General features: G+C 34.8%; 2 protein-coding genes across 6 annotated transcripts; both read left to right on the top strand.

Moving 5' to 3' along the window:
- The first annotated feature begins 1678 nt into the window (after positions 1–1678).
- Positions 1679–9018, top strand: olah (oleoyl-ACP hydrolase). 3 transcript variants are annotated; one of them, NM_001431080.1, is made up of 7 exons: positions 1679–1733; positions 2161–2294; positions 3804–3942; positions 4037–4136; positions 4701–4870; positions 8372–8454; positions 8568–9018. In NM_001431080.1, exons 2-7 carry the CDS (start codon positions 2165–2167, stop codon positions 8708–8710), a joined length of 765 nt encoding a protein of 254 aa, NP_001418009.1. In that variant the 5' UTR covers positions 1679–1733; positions 2161–2164; the 3' UTR covers positions 8711–9018. The 3 variants fall into 3 exon arrangements, with proteins under 3 accessions (NP_001418009.1, NP_001035021.2, XP_073787097.1); NM_001039932.2 differs by having other exon boundaries at positions 1707–2017; XM_073930996.1 differs by lacking the exons at positions 1679–1733; positions 2161–2294 and adding an exon at positions 3599–3676.
- Positions 9019–9694: 676 nt separating this feature from the next.
- Positions 9695–24847, top strand: tekt2 (tektin 2 (testicular)). Of its 3 annotated transcripts, none has more exons than XM_073930806.1 (10): positions 9695–9951; positions 11621–11793; positions 12154–12279; positions 14166–14371; positions 16063–16216; positions 16332–16446; positions 17139–17246; positions 20031–20174; positions 21502–21581; positions 21669–24847. In XM_073930806.1, the coding sequence occupies exons 4-10, from the start codon at positions 14317–14319 to the stop codon at positions 21865–21867; spliced, it is 855 nt and encodes a 284-aa protein (XP_073786907.1). In that variant the 5' UTR covers positions 9695–9951; positions 11621–11793; positions 12154–12279; positions 14166–14316; the 3' UTR covers positions 21868–24847.
- Positions 24848–26546: the final 1699 nt, after the last annotated feature.

Here is a 26546-nt window from a genome sequence, read left to right as displayed (position 1 = left end):
TTAACTCACTTTCATGCAGTTTTGTGACCTAATTTAAAGTGAGGACTATTTATGCTTTATAAATCCCTTATAAATGACAATTAAAGACTCAGTTTTATTCTAAACAGGAAAAATGACAAATTATTCACTCAATTAAAGATGCACAAATAAAACTGTACTTCACATGAAAAATAAATCTTTGCAACCTTATCTAAAATAAAATCACTGTAGAGTTTAAACATTGTATCTTATTATATTGTTAAATTATTATGCTGTTGTTGTTTTATCCAATTTTATGTCATATTTTGACTCTCCTGTTATTCAGCAATGTTTACACTTTTAAGTAATTTTACTTTTTAGATGAGATTGCAAAGATTATTGTTCATTTGATAATGAGCCTTTAATTGTCATTTATAAGGGATTTATAAAGCATGAATAGTCCTCACTTTAAATTAGGTCACAAAACTGCAAACTGAAGTTCTGTTAATAAAGCATTTATTAACATGCTTAGTAATCATTACTATATGCCTGAATAATAAGATTTCTAAATGTTAATTTGAATAGTTTATTAATAATCTATTAACTCATTCTGAAAGATCCTAAAAACCTCCAGGTACTTTTAAATACAAATGGTTTGTAAATAATGCAATACTAAATTTAGTAATGAAATATAAATCATAAACAAAGTATGAAAATACAATCATTAAGCACATTATCAATGCGGTTATACGTGAAGAATAAAGCATTTAGCTTCAGTTATAAACTGCTTACTAATGTTTATTAATGTGGAGTTAATGCTTAACAAATAATGATTTCACTAGATGCTAATGCTTAGTAAATGATTCATAGTGTATAGTTATTATAAAGTGTTACTGATATTTTTCACGAGTTCAACATCCAGCTGTGCAAGAAAACACATGATTTGACAAAAGAGAAGTCATCTTTCGCTACTGTATTGTTTTTAAGTAGAGAAAACACTTTAAAAGTAACTTTTATTCTAAATCTTGGATGCTATATATTGAAACAAAAAAAAAGACCTATAAAAAGATGTGAAGCATCAAAAACGCACCATATATCAAAATTAATTTGAATACTAATTTGGCTTTTGTTGTTAACCATGAATTTTCAAATTTACTTTTTTTTTTTTTTTTTACAGGAGAGGATAGAAAAAAAATGTGAAGCGCTACATTATTAATTATGATTATTATTATGTTTTTTAAGCCAATTTCTGACTGAGGAAAGTTGAATGTGCTAGCCAGTTTATTATCTGTCTGGTAAATGACAATAGGCTACAGTTTTTAATTTAAAGCTTTAACAGATTCCTATTTTTTTCTAATGATATATGATTTTTTTTTTGATGATGTTTTTTTTCTTTATTCTAAATCTCTAAGAAATATTTTGTTACATCAGAAATTGTGGTTTTGATGACCATCCGACAAGCTAATCCAGCTAAAAAATAGTGCTTAAAATGTTACTAAATTAAGTGTTTAATTTTTAATAATTTGTTTAATAACAAGTTAAATAATTACATACAAAATGAGGCGAACAGCTGCAAAAAAGTCCAGAAAAGAACCACCCCTTTTACCAGGCTGGCTACAGGCCTGTAGAAAAATATATACACGTGTGTTTGTTTTAAGGTTTTAACATCATCAGCTGAGAAAGCAAACTGTGGTCTACAGATGGCAGCAGCGCTTAGTGTGACTGTAATAACCAGAGAAGAAGACTGTACAGGAAATATTTTCTGCACCATAAACGTGAGAACAGTAACTAATAGTTTTTTAAGTAGTTATTTTGCAGTCTCGACATAATTTATATAGGATTCAGCCATTTAAATAAATTCCCGTCTCAAATAATCATAAATTAAATATTCATTTACTTAATACAATAGCAGAAATATTAATATTGAGCAACGACGGAATGATCACAACATAATAAAATGGTTTAAAGAGTCGATTCTCTCTTGAATGTGATTGATTAGGCTTGAATGAGAGATCAGTAACTTTGTGTAGCTCACTATCATGTGGAATATTCTCTCCAGGTAAACAAGTGGACCACAGTTTTTGATCGACCTTTTTTCATATCTCCTTAATTGGCAACATGCATATTTCCTATTGGTATTTTGTATTACAGTTTTGTCTGTGGTTTATTGTTCTGAATCTAACGTTCTGAATAACGTTTCAGAGGGATGGATAAAGTCATAACCTGTTTCAACAAGTGTCCGGATGCTTCTGTCCGTCTCATCTGTTTTCCATGGGCAGGTGGAGGCTCTATCCACTATGCTCGCTGGGCCAAAACTCTCCCCAGCTCTATTGAAGGTAAGCTCCCTATTTAAAATGGCAGTATACCTTTTTTATATTAACTATTAAGGATAAATAATTAAATTTACCTATAATTATAGGTAATTACGTTTTATATTTGTTCATTTTAATGTCATAATTTATTGTTAGTAAGGTAAATTAAATAATAACTGATTCCTATACAGTGCTCAGCGTAATTGAGTACACCCCATTTTGAAAATGAATACTTGTATCCATTTCTCAGTTAAAATAGGCAATGTATTTTGGTGCATTTAAACAAAACAGATTTATTAAAGGATATATTTATAAAAATAATATTTTTGTCACCAAACATTTAGAAATGGAAAGATAATAAAATTAAACTCAAGCAAAATATTGCAAAAAAATAAAAATAAATAAATAAAAATTACAACCTATGAAATTTTAACTCAATTTTTCTTTTTTCTTTTCTTTTCCTTCTCTTGCTTTTTCATCCTTTTCAAATTAGTATTTAATATTTTTCTATAACATATGAATTTGAGTTTTTGGATCGTTATCATAAGTTATTTTGTTAGATAAGCTCAGGAACTTAAAAGATAGATTTTTAAGGGGTTTAATCGTTATCGAAGACCAAAAAAAACAATATAGTTTAATGTAAAAAAATAATATAGTTTACAATATAAAAAAAATAAAAGAGCAATAAAGCCTTTAATTTTTTTTTTTGGAATGTGTCCAGGGATATTTAGAAAATGAATAATTTGTAGACATATTACGAGACCTTATTTGTGGATCACAGTGCAGCCCCAAAGTGCTTATTAATCAAAATTGTGTGTGCCCTTATTCTTCAAATCACTAGGTTCATTAGATGTACAGGTCAGAATAAGAATGCTGTTTTTAGCATAAATGTATCTGTTATGATTAAACATGATTGAACATTTTTTTATAAGTTATTTAAAACATGAAAGCATGCAGTGAACTTGCATTTAGTATATATATATATATATATATATATATATATATATATATATATATATATATATATATATATATATATATATATATACTAAATGCAATAAGCAACATCACACGAGTAGCAGTGCGATATGGCTGTATATCGGCACTGGTGGGAGGCGTGCGTTGCAGCCCCGTGCCGTAGTGCCCCCACCAGTGCCGATATACAGCCATATCGCACTGCTGCGAGTGTGATATTGTGTTTATACAACAGTTTGACGGCATAATTGTGTATATAAAAACAAAATCAAACATGGAGAGTTTCAAAAACCCTTTTGTATGAGGAACTACTTTCTTCCGGATTCAAATCATAAGCTGACAGTTAAACAGTTAGGCGTGCATCTTTTAAACTTTAGATCTGTGGTGTCTGCTTTTTGCTGGCTGTATGTGGGCGGAGTAATACTCAAAGGGTAAAGAGGCTGTAGGAGTTCTGATATTGCTGAATATTGCACGGCTATCAGCCAATCAGATTTGACAACCAGACAGAACTGTTGTATAATTATATTTATATTATTTTAACTCTTCATTTATTTTCAGTGTACTCCGTTAGACTGCCAGGCAGAGAAGGGCGAACCAAGGAACCATTTTTTCAAAATATGCAGGAGATCCTTGATGAGGTCATCGGTGTCCTTCTTCCACAACTTAAAGAAAAGCCATTTGCACTCTTCGGGCATAGGTTGGGACCTATTATTCTGGTCTAGGTGTAGGTATGCTATCGTAATATGTACCTTCTTAAGTAAGCACATGTTCTGTGCAACTTCTATCTATAGTTTTGGAGCTATGATCTGCTTCGCCTTTGCTGAGCATGTCAAGAAGGTCCACAACCTTGAGCCGATCCACATGTTTCTCTCTGGAGCCTCTGCACCATATGTGAGTGTGGTCACTTTCACATCTGGCAGCTGTCAATGGATTTGAATATTATAGAAAAAAGACAGAATCATTTCATGGAAACACATACTCAAAAATAAAAAATTATCGAAATTCATAAGAAGGTAACAACATTAAGTGTTATATTAACTTTTTAAATATTTTATTTTGTAATACTTATTATTATAATACTTACATAATATTTATTATGCTTTAAAAATGTATATTATACTTATATATACTTATACTATATAGATTTAAATGCCTATTAGAGGGATAGTTCACTCCATATTTATCATTCTGAAATTATTTATTCATCCTTCACTTGTTCCAAACCTGTCTCTTGAATACAAAGGAATACATACTGAAGAAAGCTGGAAAAAACAGCTATTTACTTCCATTTAATTTTTTCCTACTATGGATGTTAATTGCTGTCTTTATAATATCTTGTTTTGTGTTGAACAGAAAAAAATCAATTCATAAAGCATCACTTGGGTGAGAGTTAATGGTGAGAAATTTTCGTTTTTGGTTGAACTATGCTTACTATGATTGAATTATACTTTTCAGTCTGAGGCAAGACTGCAGGCACCAAGAAGAAGTCATCTGTCAGATGATGAGTTTCTTATATGGGTAACTTCTATTGGCGGCACACCACCAGAGATACTGGCCAATGCTGAGCTCGCCAAACTCTTCTTGCCTGCGCTGAAAGCAGACCTCTATGTAGCAGACAGCTATAGGTGGGTATAGACACAACAGACACAGAGAGCACAGTACTATAATCCCATGGAATTAAAAATTACAAACATACACTCAACAGGGTCAGTGTATCTTTTGGTCATTGGATTTTCATTTTAAAAGCAGATATTAAAAAAACAAAAACAAGCCGTTCTTTGATTTTCGTTTTTGAATATTTCATGGTGAAAAATTGGTGTTGGCCTTTTTGGTTTTGAAATATAAAAAAGAAGCCTTCATTTTTGTTTCTGGTGATTTTATTTTTTGTTATTTGAAATAAAAAATGAAAATGAAATAATTTTTGAATTTAGTTTTTTCGTTTTTCACCATGAAAAAGAAAAACGAGACGTTTTTTGATAATCGTTTTAAAATTCAAAAACAAAAATCATTTTCATTTGTTTGTCGGCTTAGTCCCTTTATTAATCCGGGGTCGGCACAGCAGAATGAACCGCCAACTTATCCAGCAAGTTTTTATGCAGCGGATGCCCTTCCAGCCACAACCCATCTCTGGGAAACATCCACACACACACTCATACACTATGGACAATTGTACCTGTACCGCATGTCTTTAGAATGTGGGGGAAACCGGAGCACCCGGAGGAAACCCATAAGAAGGCAGGGAGAATATGCAAACTCCACACAGAGCCGAGGTTCGAATCAGCGACCCAGCGACCTTCTTGCTGTGAGGCGACAGCACTACCTACTGCGCCACTGCCTCGCCCCTGTTTTTCAATATCTGTTTTTAAAATAAAAATCCAATGACCAAAAAATTCACTGACCCAACAGCCACTTCATTAGGTTGCTTTTTTAATATCTTTATTGCATTTTAACTTTACACTCAGATAATACAGTATAAAACAACAACAAGTAAAAACAACAACAAAACAAAAAAAGAGAACAAATAAAAATCTCAGTATTTTACATCATATCTATGACCTAGCGTCCTGGTGGCGCAGTGGGTAGCACGATCGCCTCACAGCAAGAAGGTCGCTGGTTCGAGCCCTGGTTGGGTCAGCCTGCATTTTTGTGTAGAGTTTGCATGTTCTCCCTATGTTGGCTTGAGTTTCCTTTGGGTTTTCCGGTTTCCCCCCACAGTCCAAAGGTACAGTTGAATTGAATAAACTAAATTGGCCGTAGTGTATTTGTGTGTGAATGAGAGAGATTAATTGAGAGTGTATGGGTGTTTCCCAGTGTTAGGCTGCAACTAGAAGGGCATCCGGAGATTAAAACATGCTGGATAAGTTGGCAGTTCATTCCACTGTGGTGACCCCTGATTAATAAAGGGACTAAGTCGAAATAAAAATAAATAAATGAATATTTACGACCTCTCTTCTTATTCATCAATCAACACATTTCCAGCTCCACCACATTTAGGAACAATTTGAAAGGTCCCCAAACTCCCTCAAAGATTGACGTATTTATCTCTTAATATATAGTTGTATTCATCTCTTAATATGTACGTTATCTTTTCATCTCATGCTTCCCATTCATCCCATGTACACACATTTTTAAAATTTAAAGAAATAATTCATTTAGCTTGAAGAATACATGTTTATAAATATACATTTAGTCTTTTTAACCTTGATTTGCTTAGGGAATAAATAACATTTTTTTAAAAAATCAGAGGTGATAGTTGAATATTGACACAAAGGGCTCTATTTTGACGGTCCATGCGCAGAGCGCAAAACGCAGGGCGCAAACGCTTTCAGGGCGTGTCAGAACGCGTTTTTGCTAATTTAAGGACGGGAAAATCCGCTTTGCGCCAAGGTGTATGGTCTAAAAGGGTTGAGTTTATTTTCTTAATGAGTTATAGGTGTGTTTTGAGAATAAAACAATTAGAGTCTCATCTCCCATTCCCTTTAAGAGCCATCTGCGTCGCGCCAAGAGCGCATTCGCTGTTTACAGGACGCAAAGTAAGTCTAAGTGGAAAAAATGAGCATTTCACAAGCAAACAGTTGACAGTTTTTTAACAGAAAACTGTTAAACAGCATCTACTGCATGAGAATGAGAGATAAGTGATCTACTTTCACTTTCGCTTCTGGATAGGGAAACCTTTACGCACAGACATCAATTAGTCTATAAATAAATAATTTTGTTTGTTAAGCGCAAATATTCGTTTCAAAACTGTTTCTAAATTCAGTTATAATTTCCAGCAAACGAATAAATAAACAATAATGACAAAATGTGCTCAAAAACCTGAGTTATATCCTAAAACACATGCTGTGCCCTAATGGTCTAAAACCTGACAGGTGGGCAAATCTAAGCTTGTTTTTAATAAAACAAATATAAATATGGATATAATAAATAATACTGTTAATAATAATAACAGTATACAAAAGCAAATTGTTATGAATGAACTGAAAAAGCCTCCCGAGATGAAGAAGACATAAAAGCAGTGATTTTTTTATATTTATGTAGGCTAGAAAATAATGTTTTGTAATATTTTAATCCTTTATATTTATACTCTATATCTATCCTCATTATATCTTATGTATATCCTTAATATTAAAATTTTTTCATATGTAAAGATATTTGCCTATTGCTCTCTTGTGCGTATTAAGCAGTGTGTAAGCAAGGCTCAACTCTGCGCCTGAGTTTAGACCGGGTTAGTTTTGGTCTAATGAAAAATCTACTATAGTTTCTCAAAATAGCAACGCGCCAGCGGTCCGCCTCAGAACGCCTTCCTTTTTAGACCAGAACGCCTATGGGCGCACAAATGAGCGCTAATGCATTTGCTATTTAAACAGCGTAGCGCAACGCCTCAAAACCACTCTTGCGCCAAGCTTAAACTACCAAAAGACTATTGCGCCGCGCCTTGCGCCACACTGCGCCGGGTGTATGATAGGGCCCATAGTATCTTCTCTATCATCCTTTTCAGTTATTTCCAAAATTAATTTTTAATTTTGCCACACTCCTATCTCCCATGAATGATATAATGTCCCCTTAAACTCAATGCACCTTATTCAGATATTCAAAATGTTTTCATTATATTTATGCAATACCGCTACAGTTATGTAATTAGGTTGCTTTTTGATGGAAGCATCTAATCAGCCAATCAAATAGTAGCAACTCACTTCCTCCATCTTTCTTTGACTTTTTTGACACACTTTACTTTAAACTGCGGAGTGGACATCACAGGATATTCTGCCATGATTCCAGTTTTAAAAAGTGTTTTCTATATTCACATATATATATGTGTTTTTATATAATTTATATTATTATTATTTAGTGACCACTATGTAGGGAACATGTCGATCTCAACACAGTTTCTTCTTGGAGAGTTTGAGATAGAGATCCACTGTCTTAGGGGACTCACATAGGAATCATGTTCAGTAAGTCAGTAAAATATGTAACGATAATATATATAATGATAAAAAAAATCATGCATATTGTGGCATTAAGGCTGCAACCCAGTACAAGCAAGGTTTACCTAATGAATTAGCCAGTAATTGTATGCTGTATTAAATAAAATGTATAGATTACGTGGAATACTGTATGTTCAACAGGTGTAGCAGACCATCAAAACCCTTTCTGTCATGTCCAGTATCATGTTTTGATGGAAAAGAGGATTCACCTCATGACTTACAAGGTGAGAATAACATAGGCAGTTTCTTATAAAGGTTCATAACCACTTGAGGATAAGTAAATAGCTAATATTTATTTTTGAGGCTATCCCTTTCATTTGTCTCTTTTGCTTTACAGCTTGGAAGATCATGACTAGCGGTGACTTCACTGTGCAGATGCTTCCTGGGTCTCATTTCTACCTGAAAGAAGCAGCAAATGAAAAATATATACTGGACATAATCACAAAACATATTGAGACAGCGGAGATGGACTATCTTTAGAACTGATCTGACTGCATCCGTATTACAAATTTAGTTTCTTGTTATTGTGAAGAAAATAAATATATATATGACATATATCTATCTGACACAGACTGTAACCAATAAACACCTGCAATAATCATTCTATTTATTTTAAGGCTCTGAAACAAATATGAATGAATATAAATAATAGTTAAATATAAACCTCAATGTAAATAGGTAAAGCAATCTGAGAGGATTAATATAAATCTGCAATATGAAAGCAATTATTAAACTATAGATATTTAAAAATGTTTTTATACTGATTTGATTAAAATTGTTCCACATCATTTTCTCTTCTCGTCTTGTCTTTTTTCCCAGTCTGTAGCCATATAGAGGCAAAATAATATACAAATATTATCACTGACCAACACTGCACATTTTTTTTTTTTTAGATTTTTTGTCTTGTTTTTTAGTCCAAATATCTAACAATTCTTATATCAAGAAGCATTTTCTAGGCTAGCGAAACATAATGTCTTTTTCAGGAATAATATGCCAATATTAAGTGAGTTTTTCCTTAAAACAAGTTAAATAATCTGCCAATAATCTGCCAATGGGGTAAGAAAAATAAATTTGTTTTCCTTTTGACAAAAGATTATTTTTCTTACCCCCTTGGCAGATTATTTTGCTTGTTTAAAGAAGAAAACTCAATTCATTTTGGCATATTATTTCTTAAAACAAGACAATAAGTTTTGCTTGTCTACAAAATTCTTGATTTAAGATTTTTTAGGTATTTCAACTAACCAAGACAAAAAATCCAGGTAAGAAGTTTTTTTTTTTTTTTTTTTTTTTTTTTTGCAGTGACTTTACAATTATCTGATTGTTTTTTGAAAAAACAAGTAAAAATTCTTAATAATTCCTAAATGTGATCCTATAATGTTGCCAATGTGTTGCTATACTTTTTGTTGGAATGTTCTGGTTTGGGTGTTTATTTTAAGTCAAAATTTTACCTTCCAGTTAATATTCAAAAATGCATGTACTAAATGATATTCACTTTAGTTTAACAAGTACAAATAATTACATGTCTGGGATAGAGAGGATCGGTAACGGACACAGTATGTCACAGGCGATTAAACCGTCTATGAGTAATTGTTGAGGGTTGCTATGCTATTTAAATTATTGAACAAGCTACGGTTGCGTCGCCCCGTTACCAAGAGACCCGCTAACTGTTTACTGCTGGACTCCCAACAGCAAAAGACAACACTAAAAGATCAGTCTTCCCGGTAAGTCAGATAAATGTTTTTGATGGTTTAGATATAGCACGTAGACTAACGTCATGTTAACTTTTTTTTAACATGAATTTTTAAATCTTAAATATGATTATATATGTTGGCGCTGAATACGTTCTCCACCTTTTTTTAATAGCACTGCTTTGGAACAAATCTTTAAAACTACAATCATTTTAAATATATATTTTCAATATATTGTTAAGAAAAGATTCTGATATATATATATATATATATATATATATATATATATATATATATATATATATATATATATATATATATATATATATACACACACACACACACACACACACACACACTATATATATATATAAACATAATGATATAATGTTTGTGTTTATATAATTCTGATTAGCAGCATTAATGAAACTTTGCATTATGCTAATTACGTTTTAATCTGTTATAGGCTGCTCCACTGTTTGTACACGAAACAGCTTTTATTTTTTCTTTAATTATGAATATGTCAGCCTTAATAATAACTATAAACTAGCTAGTCGAAATTCACCGGTAGATGTATACATTTTAAAGCATGTCACACTTCAACAAATTTGATGACATCACACTGCACTTCAACTTCACATCCATGATATTACTAATTTAACAACACAATGACAAAAGATGCATTGTAAATAGATATTAGTTGACTTTAATCAGATGCTTTAAAATTATTAATTAAATTAACTGCAATGCATAATAATAACAATTCAGTTAAGTTCACTTGGCATGTCGAATTTACAATGGGTGTACTCACTATTATAAAGTAAAGTTGTCCCTTTTTTAGGCAAGAGTTTTTAAGCAGTTTTTTAATTAAAAGTAACTAATCACTTTTTAGAATGTGGAAGAATTAGATAAAGTAGTAAAAAGAAAAATAGTTTTGTATCTAGTAAATTGTATCTACTAAAATCTCTGGTTGAAATACATTAGAAACACAATCATGCTCACATTTTTAAAACAATGTTGTTACATCATCAAAAACCCATGCATTTTTACTGTGAGGGATGATGCATTGTTTCAAGAATGCCAATAAGTTGCCATGTTTGGAATGGTGGAATGTGGAGATGACATATTCATAATTAAAGCTGTTCTTATAAATAAAATGGTAGATATATTGACCAATCAGCAAGTATACTGGGGCTATGTTTAAATGGCTGCTTTTGTTTTAAGTAAAAAATTCTGATTACCTATAATTTTACAAAACATTCTGTGTGAAATAGAGTGGATTTCTATGGAAGACTTGGCTGCTATATGTCTGTAGCCATTAATATAAAATCAAAATGCTTTCCAGAGCACGAAGCACACAAGTTTGGACATTATTCATTGTAGCATTAAACATTTAGTGTAAATAAACTGGAGGTAATGGATTCTGGTAATCTTTAATTCTGCCTTGTCAAATTTGTTCACCTAGTGTCTCTCTGTGTCTGTTCAAATACAACTGTTCACATTATTTTCTAAAATACTGGAGACTATAGTGTAGACATCAGAATAATTAACCGAATAAGCATTACTGACAGTTTGATCAATAATAATAATATGAGTGAAAAATAACTGAATAGTAAAGCACATAGAATCAGAAAGCTAACCTTGTTTTTGTTTACCAGAACTATTTTTTTTTCTTCATGTTGTCTTGTTTCTATGGCATCAGATACTGTGTCAGCAAACATGGCCACCTTAAGCTCGAAGCCAGCCTCACGCTACAGTGTTTCTGACTGGGCAACTAACAATAAGCAAATGTCAGATACTGCTGAACACAAACGCAATGTTTCACACGAGATACGACAGGAAGGAAGAGCTCTGCGTAACGAAACGACCAATAAGGTAATGTTATTAAAGGGATAGTTCACCCCAAAATTAAAATTTACTCACCATTTACTCGCAGTCAATTGGTTCTCAAAATTTACGCTATATAGTTTTATAAATATAGCGTATTTTATAATAGTCTTCTTTTAAACACAAAATACATCCAATAATACTACAGAAGTCAATTTCCATTATTCTTCAGGATATATTCCTTTGTGTTCAACATTAGAAAGAAACTTAAACAGGATTTGAACAAGTGGAGGATGAATAAATTATTGTAGAATGTTCCTTTTGGCTGAACTATCCCTTTAGGATGAGGGTGGGAAGTTGTTTGGCAGAATAAAAAAGGATGTATCAAACAAATTTTTTGCATGACAGACAAGCTGGAATGAGTATGACAGCACCCGGAAACTTAGAGACAGAATTAATGACATCACACGCTGGAAGGAGAATCTGAAAGCCTGTGCGCAGGAAGTGGATGAAGAAATGGACGCTCTCACTCTGGTGATTATAAAAACATATATCAAGTAGCCTATTTATATGACTCTCTTTTTTCTTTATCTTGAAGATATCCTAGTTCACTCTGTAATCAAACATTTGCCCTTATTTATTCACACTTCAAGTCATTCTAAACCCAAAGAAAGTTAGTTATGCATTAAAAAACATTGATTAGCAAATAAAAAGCAGCTCAAAAAACTCTCAGAACTTCTTTAATCTTTGGAGCGCAAATTAAGAGATATTGGATTAAAATTCAGAGCTTTATGGTGGCTGAGAGAGCTTAATGTGCTGCAATTGAAGAAAACACATGCAAAATACAAACAAATTAAGAAAACGCACGTCAATTTATCACAACACAAGCAAATAGCACAATGTATGAATGTTTCAAGGGGACCAAAAAACGTGACAGACCCAGCTACTTATGGTTATTTAGGCTAATAATATACAAAAGACAAGGGAATGGTAAAAGCAGGATGTTAAAATAAGGAAAAAAAAACTCATATTTTAAAGATCACTTACAACTTCACTGAGGAATATTAATTACTATTAATATTAATTAATATTAGTTGTGCGTTGGCTCGTGACTATATAGTCACGAGCCAACGCACAATAAGGCTGCGTCCGAAACCGCCTACTACTCAGTAGGTACTGCATTTGAATTTAAACATACTACTCGGCCGTTAGAACAGTACGTTCTATGCAGTATAAATGTGAAAAGTATGAATGGAATTCGGACGCACTTCATCCGTCATTTTGTCATGGTCACGTGACCTACCTGTGTCAGTTTCGTCGCCTCACTTCCATTCATGAATTCTCTCACGGGGCATTATGGGATAGCGCAGCGTGCATGGGATGCACACTTCAGAATCTCGACGGAAGTAGTAAGTCATCCGGGTGCTTCTCGCCTACTGATTTTCGAATTCTATGAATTCGGACATACTACTCAGCTCGCATACTGATTTTAGCGTGCTATATAGTATGGAAGTATGCGGTTTCGGACGCAGCCTAAGTAAATCCAAGGTTGGTCCGTCACATTTTTGGGTCCCCTTGAAACATTTCAGTTGTGTTCCATGCTATTTGCATGTGTTGTGAGAATTTGTATCGCATTTCCTTAATGTGTTGTCAGGATTTGCAACCTGTATGCTGTCAAACTGATGAAGATCATTCTTAATTTGCTTTTTAAGATTTTTTCTTTTAATTAGTTTTTCGGCCACCATAGAGCTTCCTCATCCAGACAATAGGGTTCCTGACAAAAAAAGAAAAAAGAAAAAGAAAACATCCTCAAAACAGACCCTATGCCTTCAATGGTTCAATCGAAATATTATCAAGCTACAAGAATACTTTTGTACACTCATAAACTCATAAACAAACATAAGGACTTTATTCAACAGTTTCTCCTCAGTGTCAGTATATTGCGCACATTCATGAGCACTGTTCACCCTGAATACCCACAAAAGACTTCCTGCATTTGAAACAAAGCACAGACGCATCAGAGGTAAAATGTCAGAAATGTGACCAAGTGTGACACATGAACGCGTGCTCTATACTGAAACTGAGGGAAAGGAAACTGAAGAATCAAGTCTTTATTTGTTTGATTTATGTGCGCACAAAAGACTTTTTGTTGAATGATAATATTCTAATTGAACCACTGACGACTTATGGTCTATATTCAGAATGTTTTTTGGTATTGTTCTTGAATTTGAATGAGTCAGGAACATTGTTGTTTATGGAGGATGAGGGAGCTCTCAGATATCATTTAAAATATCTTAATTTGTGTTCTGAATATGAACGAATGTCTCAGGGGTTTGGAAAGACATGAGGTGAGTAATTAATAACAATTTTCACTCAAAGAGAAAGATAATACCTCCTCCTCATTTCACAAAATTGTTAAGTCCAAGGAGGAGATGGAACGAGCCCTTGCAGCCACAGTTCTGCCTCTTGAAGTGACCGCCGAGTGCTTGAACCTGAGGGAAGGCCGTCGTGGGAAGGAGCTGGTCAGTGACCCAGTAGAAGCTGAACTTAAGAAAGAAGTTGAGGTGATTGATGGAGCACAACGTGTCCTTCAACAGTGCATCGATCAGGCCTTTGAACAGCTGTGGTAAGAACATTCAGATTTCAGGTTGGAAGCCCTCACTAGTTTGAAGATTAGCTCAATTATAAACCCAATATTAAACTTAAAAACAGCTTGTTTAAAATGAGTTGAAACAACACAATTCTTAGTTTTTTTGAGGTGAACAACTTAATTTAATTTGTAAAATGATTAAGTTAACTTTTGGGACAACATGAAGTGTTAGGACAATGGTTTGTGTTCAGACAACATGAAGAATTGGTGTGGAACCCAGAATTTTATACAGTGTACACTCAAAAACTACTTTAAGGTACGGTACTTTAAACCCCTGCTACCCCTTCAGGTGGTGGGCCTGCAGGAAAATGGTCCCACGTCTCTTCTTTGGACTAAGCTCTCACCAGGGAGCTCGAGGGTTCTTGGGAGTATGCCCAACCAGTCCACATGTGTCTTGTGGACTTGGAGAAGGCATTCAATTGTGTCCCTCGTGGCATTCTGTGGAAGGGACTCTGGGGTCAAAGGCACTCTGTTACCGGCTGTCTCGTCCCTGTATGAACAGACTAGTTTGGTTCACATTGCCGGCAATAAGTCAAACCTGTTTCCAGTGCATGTTGAACTCCGGCAGGGCTGCCCTTTATCACCAATTCTGTTTATAATTTTTATGGACAGAATTTCAAAGTGCAGCCTTGGGCTAGAAGGGGTCTGGTTTGGGGACCACAGTATTTCATCTCTGTTATTCGCAGACTATGTTGTTCTGTTGGCTTCATTGAAAATGGAGCTTCAGCATGCACTGGGGCGGTTTGCTGCAGAGTGTGACTCGGCTGGGATGAAAATCAGCACCTCCAAGTTCGAGGCCATGGTACTCCATTGGAAAAAGGTGTTTTGCCATCTCCAGGTAGGAGGAAAGTCCGTACCCCAGGTGGAGTTCAAGTATCTTGGGGTTTTCTTCACGAGTAAGGGAAGGATGGAATGTGAGATTGAGAGGCGGATTGGTGCAGCGGCAGTAGTGATGCGGTCAATGTACCGGTTCGTTGTGGTAAAGAAGGAGCTGAGCCGAATGGCAAAGCTCTCAATTTACCTTTCAATCTACATTCCTACTCTCACCTATGGTCATCAGTTTTGGGTCATGACCGAAAGGACAAGATCTCGGATACAAGCGGCCAAATTTAGTTTCCTTCGCAGGGTGGCAGGGAGCACCCTTATAGATAGGGTGAGGAGCTCTGTCACCCGGGAGGAGTTCGAGTAGAGCCGCTGCTCCTCCACATTGAGAGAAGTCAGCTGAGGTGGCTCAGGCATCTGTTTAGAATGCCTAGGTAGGTGTCCCAGGCATGTCCCTTCCTCAGGGAAGAGCCAGAACACGCTGAAGGGACTATGTTTCTCGGCTGGCCTGGCAATGCCTCGGGAACACCCCTGGAGAAGCTGGACGAAGTGTCTGGGGAGAGGGAAGTCTGGGGTTCTCTCCTGAGACTGCTGCCTTCACGACGCGGCCCTGGTAAAGCGGTTGAAAATGAATGAATGAATGAATGAATGAATGAATGAATGAATGAATGAATGATTAAGTTAACTTTGTTTTAACAATTTTGCTTTAACAAAATTTTAGCAATTTAATTAATTTGTGTTGAGACAATATAAAGGATTTATGTGAAACCCAGCATTTTTTACAGTGTACTTGACCTTTGACTGTTGAAATATGATGAAAATAAGCTTGTTGCTAATCTCAGCAGATCTTCTCAGTCGTCTACAGGAAGCTCGGCAACAGCTGACCATTGACCTTCAGGATAAAATAGAGGCCCTCGATGTGGATATGTCATGCTTATCTCTTACTATACAATCACCTGAGATCTCACTGAAGCCTAACCCTACAAGAGTGCCCCCTGGGTGAGTTTATGAGTAAACTATAAGCAAACATGCTATCTTTGCTTAATATTGTTTAAAAAAAAACAACAACAATAAACAAGTTATTTATCTGGGATTTTGTCGTCTTTTTTTGCAGTTCCACCAATCCCCAGCAGTGGGAGCAGTTCAGCCGGTACAATATTAGCCGGGCAAGGGAAGAGATGCAGGTCTCAGTGCAGATAAGAGAAAATAACAGCATCACAAGAGCACAGGTGCAAGACCTGGCCTACAGATTTAAATTCAACATGTTTACGCATTTTAAAGCTCAGTTTGAAGGAACTTTTAGGTTAGAACCAGTGTTGGGTGTTATTAGTTACAAAGTAGTTACTAGTCACTGTAATTAAATTACTCATCCATTGAAAAATATAAGCAGTGGTCATTTTTAGGGTCAGTGAGTTGAAGTTACTTATATACTTGCCTTTTAATTGCTATAAATAAAATCAATGGTTCTGTAAAATTAGAGAAGCCAATAATTTAGTTGCTTTTGTTATTTTTCTTTGTTGTTTGTGTATTTTGCACAATTTTTTTTAACAATTGTTTTACATTTGTCATTTGACCCTGCTTAGGAAACATTAAACTGATTATTCAGTGAGAGTATATGCTTTATATGGAATATGATTTTTTCGTTTTGATACATATAGTTTACTTTTCTTTTTTGCAATGTAATCCTGTTTGTTAACTGTCACGATTGTTATTAAAAAGCATGACTCAAATGTCAAACATTGAGACTTACAGGGATTTTAAGTAGTTTTGAGTCAAATAATTAAAATCCTTTTTGAGTAATTAAAGTGCTTAGCAGACATAGTAATTTAAATACAACTTTAATGATGTAATTATGGTTGAAAGACTGTAACAGGGTATATAAACTATGTGGTGTTCATCCACTATGCTTTTTCGTTCTTAGGTGCAGAATGAACTGGAAGCCCAACGAATGTCGGTGGAGTTTGCGCTCCGTAAGCGAACTCACCACGAGGAACAAGCCCATCATGATATGCAATGGCAGCTGAAAACGGTAAGGTTTCATCCTAATTCTGTTCCTCATTTTTAGATTTTTTTGGTGGTCCTGAATGTGCAGTGAAGCATAGGACATCTTGTAAAAGTGTACAAACTCAAACAAAGTGCCTGACAAAATATAGTTCATTTACTCATCCTTCCTTCTTCTCCTGAACACATTGAGATATACTGAAGAATCTTTGGTTTCGAAAATGATTTCGAAAAAAAAATTCTTTTTTTAATCATTTTTCACAACATCTTGACATTTTTTTATCCAACTGAAGAAATTCATAAATGTTTAGAACCACTTGAGTGTGAGTAAATGAGGATTTGTATGTATTTTGGGGTGCACAATCCCTATAATAATAAAGTATAAAAAATGTTCATACACAAGTAAAATGAAATAAATATGGGTTAACTTGTCATTATTCCCAAATAAACCCAAACGGGGTGATCAAGTGAGGCATAATAATTTAATATTAGACTGAAAGGGGTTAATTTGGAATGATGACCAGGTTACAGCTAAATAATCCCTATTATGACTTCCCACAAAATAATAAAATAATAATAATAATAAATCAATACATAGACATTTGTTTGAGTGCACACTATTTGATAGACAGACATGAGCTTACAAATTTGTTGTTTGGGATCATAAACAGTAACTGGCCACTTTATTAGGTACAACTTACTAACACTGAAATTGATCCACTTTTGCCTTCAAAACTGCCATAACTATTTATGGCATGGATTCCACAAGATGCTGGAAACATTTCTCAGAGATATTGGTCCATATTACCATGATATCACACAGTTACTGTAGATTTATCATCTTCTAATCAATGCTGTCTTGTTCATCCAGTAGGTGCAGATTTATTTGGATTGAGATCTGGTGACTGTGGAGGCCATACTGTATGCCTATAGTGAACTCATTGTTTCGTTCAAGTATAGCAAGTTTGAAACAACTGGTTATTTTTGACTGTGCAATATAATGGGTACATTGTAGTCATAAAGAGAAGGACATGGTCAGCAACAATACTCAGGTTGGCTGTAACATTTTAAGGTCCCATGAAGTGCTTTTTTTCAGTGTTTGATGTAATCTCAGCTGAAAAATGAAGAGATTATGGGACATATGTAGCTCCTCCCTTTTAAAAAAACAGCCAATTGTGTTTCTTTTATTAAAGTTCTGCCAGTGAGAGTGGCTGAGATCAAGTGCCTCAAATGAAAAGTAAATGAGAAGTGTCTTGAAAGAGGCTACTAGAAAGCATCTGATTGGTTAAGAATTAATGAAAAGTTAACGTATGAGGTGATGTGAAAACAATCATTTATCAATTTAGGTGGAAGTAACAAACTGCAAGCTTTGCATATATATATATATATATATATATATATATATATATATATATATATATATATATATATATATATATATATATATATATATATATATATATATATATATATATATTTTTTTTTTTTTTTTTTACATTTTCTAAACGCAAATTTTGTGACTGTTTTGGAGCACACTAGCTAATAGATGTCCTTAAAACTGTCAGACCGAATCTAAAGAAAAAAAAAATGATTTTAATTTCACAGGACCTTTAAACTTTGCTCAGTTAAATCTAAGAGGCCAAAAGTGTGACATAAACACCCCCACACCATTACACCAGCATCAGCAGCCTGAAGCAGTGATATAAGACAGGAAGGGTTCATGCTTTTATGTTGTTTATGGAAATTCTGACTCATCCATATGAACTGTGATGTAAAAATTCTGACTCTCCACCTGTCCAGACAACCTTTGTCCAGTTACAGTTTTCCAATAGAGTAGCTCCTGGTGTGTTCTTCTGCTGCTGTTGCTCATGAATCTCATGATGTCTATTCAGGAATGCTCTTCTGCTTATATTGGTGCAACAAATAGTTATTTGTGTTACTCTTAACCTTTTTTTTTTTACCAATCCTAACACTTTAGCAATTCTCCTCTCTCCTTTGGCATCAACAAGAGAACTATCAACCCAGAGAACTACCAATGTTATCTCACAGCAAGTCATAACTTTTTGATTCAGTGGCTAATTCGAATGAATTCGTACAATCTCATTTGTACAGTTTAGTACAATTTGCTTACCCTCCAATGATGGTTGGATTTAGAGGTGGGGTTGGCTGCCACGCCTACTTTTTTAAAATCGTACATTTTCGTATGACTGAACTTGTAAGAATTTGTACGAATTAGCCACTAAACTAAACTGATGAAACGCAAAATACATTAGTTTCCTCATGAGATGAGGCTGGAACTACTGCTCATTGGATATTTTCCCTTGTTCTGTCCATTCTATGGTAAATCTAGAGATCATTGTGTGTGAAAATCCCAGTAGATCAGTAGTTTCTGACGTAAACAAGACCAGCCAATCTGGTACCAACAACCATGGTAACTTTCTAAGTCATTTACATCACTTTTCTACCACATTGCAATGGTCAGTTTTATAGTCTTGAGCATGGGTGTAGAAACATGTGCTTGGAGGGCCTATGCTTCAACTAATTGTAAGATGAATTTAGAGAACAGTGGACCTGCAAAGTAGGATTTGTCACCCAATATCTAGCGCCAATGTGATTGGCTGATTAGATATTTCCATTAATAAGCAATGAAAGTTGTTTTTAATAAGAGTGGTGTTCATTATAATGCAGTGTAGGTCATTGTTCAAAATATCTGCCAATCAGAATCAAGAATTCCAGTGCGTTGTGAGATAATGGATTAATAGAATGTTTATTTATTTGTTGATATTTCGATATGTGGGCTCATATGTTTCAGACTCAAGATGAGATTGCTGAGCTGGAGAAGGATATCATTGGCCTGGAGGAGGACCTGCAGGCTAAGACAGCGCCTCTAAAGCTGGTCCACACCCGTCTGGAGAACAGGATAAAGAGACCTGGCATGGACTTGTGCCGAGATGAGGTAACATCACAACCAGTTGGTTGGTTACAGTACCTTACACAGTGGTTTGGTCAAATTCTGGAAATTTGGCATGCAAAAAAAGGCAATGTCTATTGACAACAGTGTTGCGATGTATGATATAAACTAAATACACACAAACTACTTTCAAACCAAACAGATAATCTTTCAGCCTCACATGAGATTCCTGATTGAATGGCTTCTGAACCATCTTTTAACTGTGCTCAACTTGTTAAATCCAGTTAATTGTGTGATTGGACTGTACATGTATTTAGGTTTGTAATGCTTCATGTTAATCATGTAAATGATTGACTGTCAATATGCAGTTTGTCTTTCATTATATAAAATATCTACAAAAGTTCTTATTCACAATAATGTTGATTTGGTATGCATAAAAACAGCGGTAACAGGGGTTGCAGTACAGATGTTGCCATAACTCAGAATTATTGTACAGTATTCAGTATCTGAGGCTCTGATAAATATCTGATGTAACAGTTTAGATGGCCTGAAAAATTTAATCCATTCCACATTTGAATTCTGAATAAATAAATATATATATATATAATGGACAACACGTGACGCAGTGGGTAGCGCTATCGCCTCACAGTAAGAAGGTAGCTGGTTCGACCGTCTGTGTGGAGTTTGCATGTTCTCCCTGTGTTCTCATGGGTTTTCTCCGGGTGCTCCGGTTTCCCACACAGTCTTAAGACATGGCTATAAGTAGATTGGGTTAAGCTAAACTGTCCATAGTATATGTGTGTATCTCCTGGTCCTCCAGGTTGGGGGTTTAGCGTTGGGCTAACAAACCACCTCATAAAAGCTAGATGTACGAAACACCAATATGGTGTTAAATATATATATATATATATATATATATATATATATATATATATATATATATATATATATATATATATATATATATATATATATATATATACATACAGTATATATAACTTTTGATATAAAATGGCCCTGGGAGTAAGCAAGTAAGTAATATATATATAAAATATTCTACATACACTCATCTCCCAAGTTCATTCACAATGATATGCTATTGTCCCTGTACTGTGTATGTGTTAAGATGTAAGACACTTTGAGATGTGACTTTCCTTTGATAGCATTTTAAAAATATATATATATATTTGTTGCCTAAAAATGCCATCTCAAAAAATTGTTTTGAATTATTGTGGACATGGCCTACGATACACATATTAGCAATAATGGCATGACCTTTGTTCTAGTTTACTCATATCACTCACTGAAAAGCAAACATAATCCATCTTAATCTGCTGTGTTTTGACTGGCTATCTCAACATATTTCACCCAGGTACAGTTTGGATTGGTGGATGAAGCCAAGCACCTGGAAGCCACTATTCTGGCACTGAAACAGAAGCTAGCACAGGCCCAGTGAGTCAACTGTTTTATCTCAATTCCTCCTCTATATATATTGCAAAGGCAATCTGACATGGGAACACAATTTGCTACCATGACCAGGCACTCTCTGCAGTCTCTGAAGCAGCATGAAGCTCAGATGATGGAAGAACTGTCTCGTAAACAGGATGCCTTGTCGCTGGAGCAGCGCAGCAACCAGACCCGGCAGCGCTTGACTCTGGGGGGCACGACTGAGGGTCTGCCTTCAGCTGTTGTGCCCCTTGCCAACTCTAGTGGCAGACACAAGCTGGTCCTTGCTTGAGTTGATTCCCTGATTCTTACTTCTGAGGTTATATTTACAAGGGGTGTGACGAGACGCTTACTCCACAAGACGAGACGAGACACGAGATTGGGTTCACGAGAACTAGACGAGATTTTTTATACAATTTTTTTGCAATCCTCCATGAAATATATTTTATTTAACTGAAAAAAAAAATCACAAAATGCTAAACTATTTAGGTGTTTTTTAAAATCAACTTGTAATGATTTTACTTCAATTTTATTAAATTCTATGCTGTAAAGGGCATGCAAACACTGCAAACTATTTTGCTTACATATGAATGGAAAATAGTATTTATATGTAACAAAATAGGGTTTATGCCAAGCTAGTGTTTTTCCCATACTGATAAACTTCCGGTGACCTGTTATTGTGAACTTTTTTCCATTTTATACGGTTCCTTTTACAGCATCGATGTTGTAATGTAATTAAAATACATTCAGTTAAAAAAACGTTGCCATTTATTTAGTTGCTCAAGCGTAAAACGAGACAAAAAGTGGTTAACGCGCCCGTCAGAATCGGCAGGCTAGCGCAGAAGCTCCATTGAATATACTGGGGTAAAATAAATGCTCAAATTAAAAGACATGACAGGGGGAAATGTAATTTAATGCAGTGCTTCTTGTACAGTCTGAGACCCACTTTATATCGGATATCACTCTAATTTTTTAAGAAAACAGACTTTAAACGCGCCGGTTTTTGCATTGGCGTTCAATTCGCCGGAAGTGCTTAACTCAGGTTACTGGCAAATTAAAAGTCCTATTAGCATGCTTCGGCATATACCCTTATACTTGTTGTAGCAGCCTTGATTTTTGGACATGGCAATTTTTGAACTCCAGTGAAAAAATTGGTTACGTCACACCCAATGGGGTTCAAATCCAATCCAATCCTGCCTCCAATAGTCAGTGCTAATTTCACCCTACCCTCATGCTTCATCATAACATCACAACTCACAACTCTTTTCACCTCAACGAGCAATCTTGATGTAATTTAGTATCATAGCCCAAAATCTCATCACACCCCTAATATTTACTATGGTTCGATACAGTTTAGCGCGTGAGATCCAATCATTCAAAGGAATCCAACCCAGGCACAATACCTACAGCTAAATACATTTCTGGGGTCTCATGTATCAATGCTGCATACGCACAAAAACTTTGCGCACGCCAGATTTCACGCTCACGTTTGGATTTACTAACGATGAAATGAACGTGTGAATGTGCGTTGGTGCACGCCAACTTCATGTATGGTGTACGTGCATTTCTTGTGTGTGTTTGTTTTATTTCCATTGGCGACTCCTTGAAGCAATTGTGTTAAATTGCACACTACAAAGTATCTTTGAGCCTTGCAATGGCAGATGTATGGGACAGGATCATCCGCATGTCTAGCAGGTATATAAGGTTTCCACACCATGCAGTTGACCAGCCAAACATTAAAGCGCAATTTGCTGCGATCGCCGGTTTTCCCATTTAATCAGAGCGATCGACTGCACGCACGTTGCTATAAAGGCACCATCTGAAGACAAATTTGCATACGTGAATCAGAAACATTTCCATTCAATAAATGTGCAAATAAAATATGATGCTCAAATGCCTTATTGGACGTCAAAATAACATTGTCCTTAGACACTGGCTGGTCACCTGACGTCATGAACTAAATCTAACCTAATATTAACGCCTTATGATGTTGTGTGCCTGCTGGGTAAATATGATACAGAATGGACAAAATCTTTAATGTATGAGGGGTGAAAACAACCCTCCCTAATAGTTTAAAAACATCTAGATTCTGTGGAAATGAAAGACTTGGCAACCCTGGTCCAATGGCTTGTTACAAATTTTCACAACATTTTGACGTCAGACAGATGATCATATTTACACAGGACAGTTAATGACGGCAACTTGGTATTTATCAGCTTGGTCAGGTGAGTTAATGAGGAAGTAGGTAAAATAAGATTACATTTGCCAGACACTTATCCAATGCAGCTTACAGCACGTTTACAGTATTTGAGTTCCCTGGGAATTGGAGTTGCCAGCACCAGAATTTTCAATTTGAGCTACAAAAATGGGCAGTTTAATCGGTAAGATTTATTACTAAAAGAAAGCAAATAAATTTGTTCCTTGATCATTAATTTAATATAAATAAATCTAGTTCTTCTTTAAATTACATAAGTATTTTCCTGATTCCAGTATTTTGCTAATTTCAGTTTTATCTTGAGGCTGGTATCGACATAAATATGCAATTTTCAAAATCGTATATTTTAAAAAATAAGTTAAACATTGATTTGATTTTCCAAACTGTATTTAAGCAAACATCTCAAATATAAAGACACATTTGCAGGTTTAAATAGTTCTATAATGAGTGTTGTCTTTGTTTATGGCGTATTTCGCTTGCGAGTGTTCTATTGTTACTTTTTTGTTTTGTTTGTTTTCTCAGTCTTTTCCAACAACAATGTTAATCCATCGGTCAACATATTCTTCAGTTATGTGTAGGAGAGGAAGCTAATGTCATATGAACCGCTCTATTTAGGCTGGACTTTGACTCTCTGATGCACAAGATAAAAGAATAGGGAACACAAAAATACGCACATCCATTCATTGGAGAGGGTTTATACAGCTACACTAATGCTTCTAAATGGAACTATTTGCGTCTATGGGAAATAACAAGAAAGGTGCTTCCCGATGAGGTTAAATGCATGGCAAATGTTACAGGAGTCAATTCACAATATGGTTAGTCAAATTTTGTTAAACAGTACAGTCAGATTCCATTTAATGCCATTGTATAAAGACTTGATTTAGTAATTTTTTGATGTTTTGCTAGGCTTTTTGTTATTTTGTTATCCTGAAATTGGTTGCTGAAGTTTCTGTTCTTGTTTTAGTAATCTGTGTATTTAAAATGAATCTTGTGTGGTTTAAAGTTCTTGATTTGAGCTGATATGTTTGGCAGATATTTAATAAAGGTATTTACAACCTACTGAATTCACTGTTTTAATAAACTACCTGACAAAAGTCTTGTCGCCTATCCAAGTTTATGGAACAATAAGCAATAACTTGACTTCTAGTTGGTCATGTGGTACCAGAAGTGGCACATAACAAAAGCAAAGGCCTCTAGATCAGTGGTCCTCAATCAATTAATTGGTACCGGGCTGCACAAGAAATCATTAATTATTTCCGTTTTATTTATTATCAAGTCTGAACAATCTATTATTTTGAAAAGTCTTTTATTTTGAAAAGGGACAGTTTTCTCTCACTTACATCTCGGTCACTTGAGCACCCAAGTTTAACTAACAAGCAGCAAAATGAGTAACGAACAGACATCTTCGGAAAGTTCTTTGCTAAGGATAAAAGGCCCAGCCAAGGATCCGTGAACTGCAAAGGAATAGATCTAAAACCCATTTGTCAACAAATCAGGTGAATCCACCATGTCTGTGCAAGAAGATAAACTGATGGAGATCACAAATGACGACGGGCTTTTAGGGGCCGTTAGCATATTTTATCTTTTCTTTTCTTTTCTTTTCTTTTCTTTTCTTTTCTTTTCTTTTCTTTTCTTTTCTAGAGTTTGCATAAGTTTGTTGCTTCCAATGAAGGTGTGCGCATGAGCGGCGTGAAGCACCAGAAGCACAGTTGAAAGAATCCAATGAGCGCATCACAAGTCACATAATAAGAACTGACCGATCAGCTTCATACTTTGTATGGAATATACACATTTCGGTAGACTAATTATCTCAGACAAACACAGAACACCCAAACACCCAGTGCTTTGTCATTTTCTCGATAAATAAAACTTGTATCAGAATTACAGCATGTTTTGTCACCTTGTCATCCTCTGAGAAAACGCTCGATGGTCATCTAGTAATCCACTCTGCCATCCACTCTGCAGATCTCTTGCATACCCTCCTATACTGAATGTAACCCCAAACCATCATTTTTCCTTCACCAAACTTGACTGATTTCTCTGAGAATCTTGGGTCCATGCAGGTTCCAACAGGTCTTCTGCAGTATTTGTGATGATTGGAATGCAGTTCGACAGATGATTCATCTGAAAAATCGACCTTCTGCTACTTTTCCAAATAATCAACTAAAAGTCAAATTATTATTTGCTGCTCTTACAACTGGGATTGACGGCAAGACTTTTGTCAGGTGTTGTTTGTTTCATACATTTCTTTTTAATACATTCCTTGGGATTTTCTTTTCTTTTAAATCTGATGTACTCTATAATTTAGATTTCACTTAAATAACAGAAAGATTTTACATTTATTAGGGTTAAATCTAGAGAATATATATATATATATATATATACATATATATATATATATATATATATATATATATATATATATATATATATATATATATATATATATATATATATATAAGAGCTAAAAATAAAGCCTAAAAATAAGCCTATAAAAGAGCCAAAAATTTAATTTCCCAATTTACTAACACTCATATGGTTCTACATTTGTATACATTTCTTTTTTCCGTTGAAAACAAAATAATATACTCTGAAGAATGTTAGAAAAAAGCATCCATCGGAACCAAAACACTAATGCAAATCAATAGCAGCTGCTTTCCAACATGCTACAGAATATCTTCCTTTGTGTTCATCAACAGAAAGTCAACAAGTTTGGAACAAGTGGAGGATGTGTAAAATATGGTAGAATTTTTGGG

This window comes from Danio rerio, chromosome 19 (assembly GCF_049306965.1).
Source record: "Danio rerio strain Tuebingen ecotype United States chromosome 19, GRCz12tu, whole genome shotgun sequence".
Taxonomy (NCBI): Eukaryota; Metazoa; Chordata; class Actinopteri; order Cypriniformes; family Danionidae; genus Danio; species Danio rerio.
The sequence above is the reverse complement of the archived record's forward strand: the minus strand, read 5'-3'. Positions and strand labels throughout refer to the sequence as shown.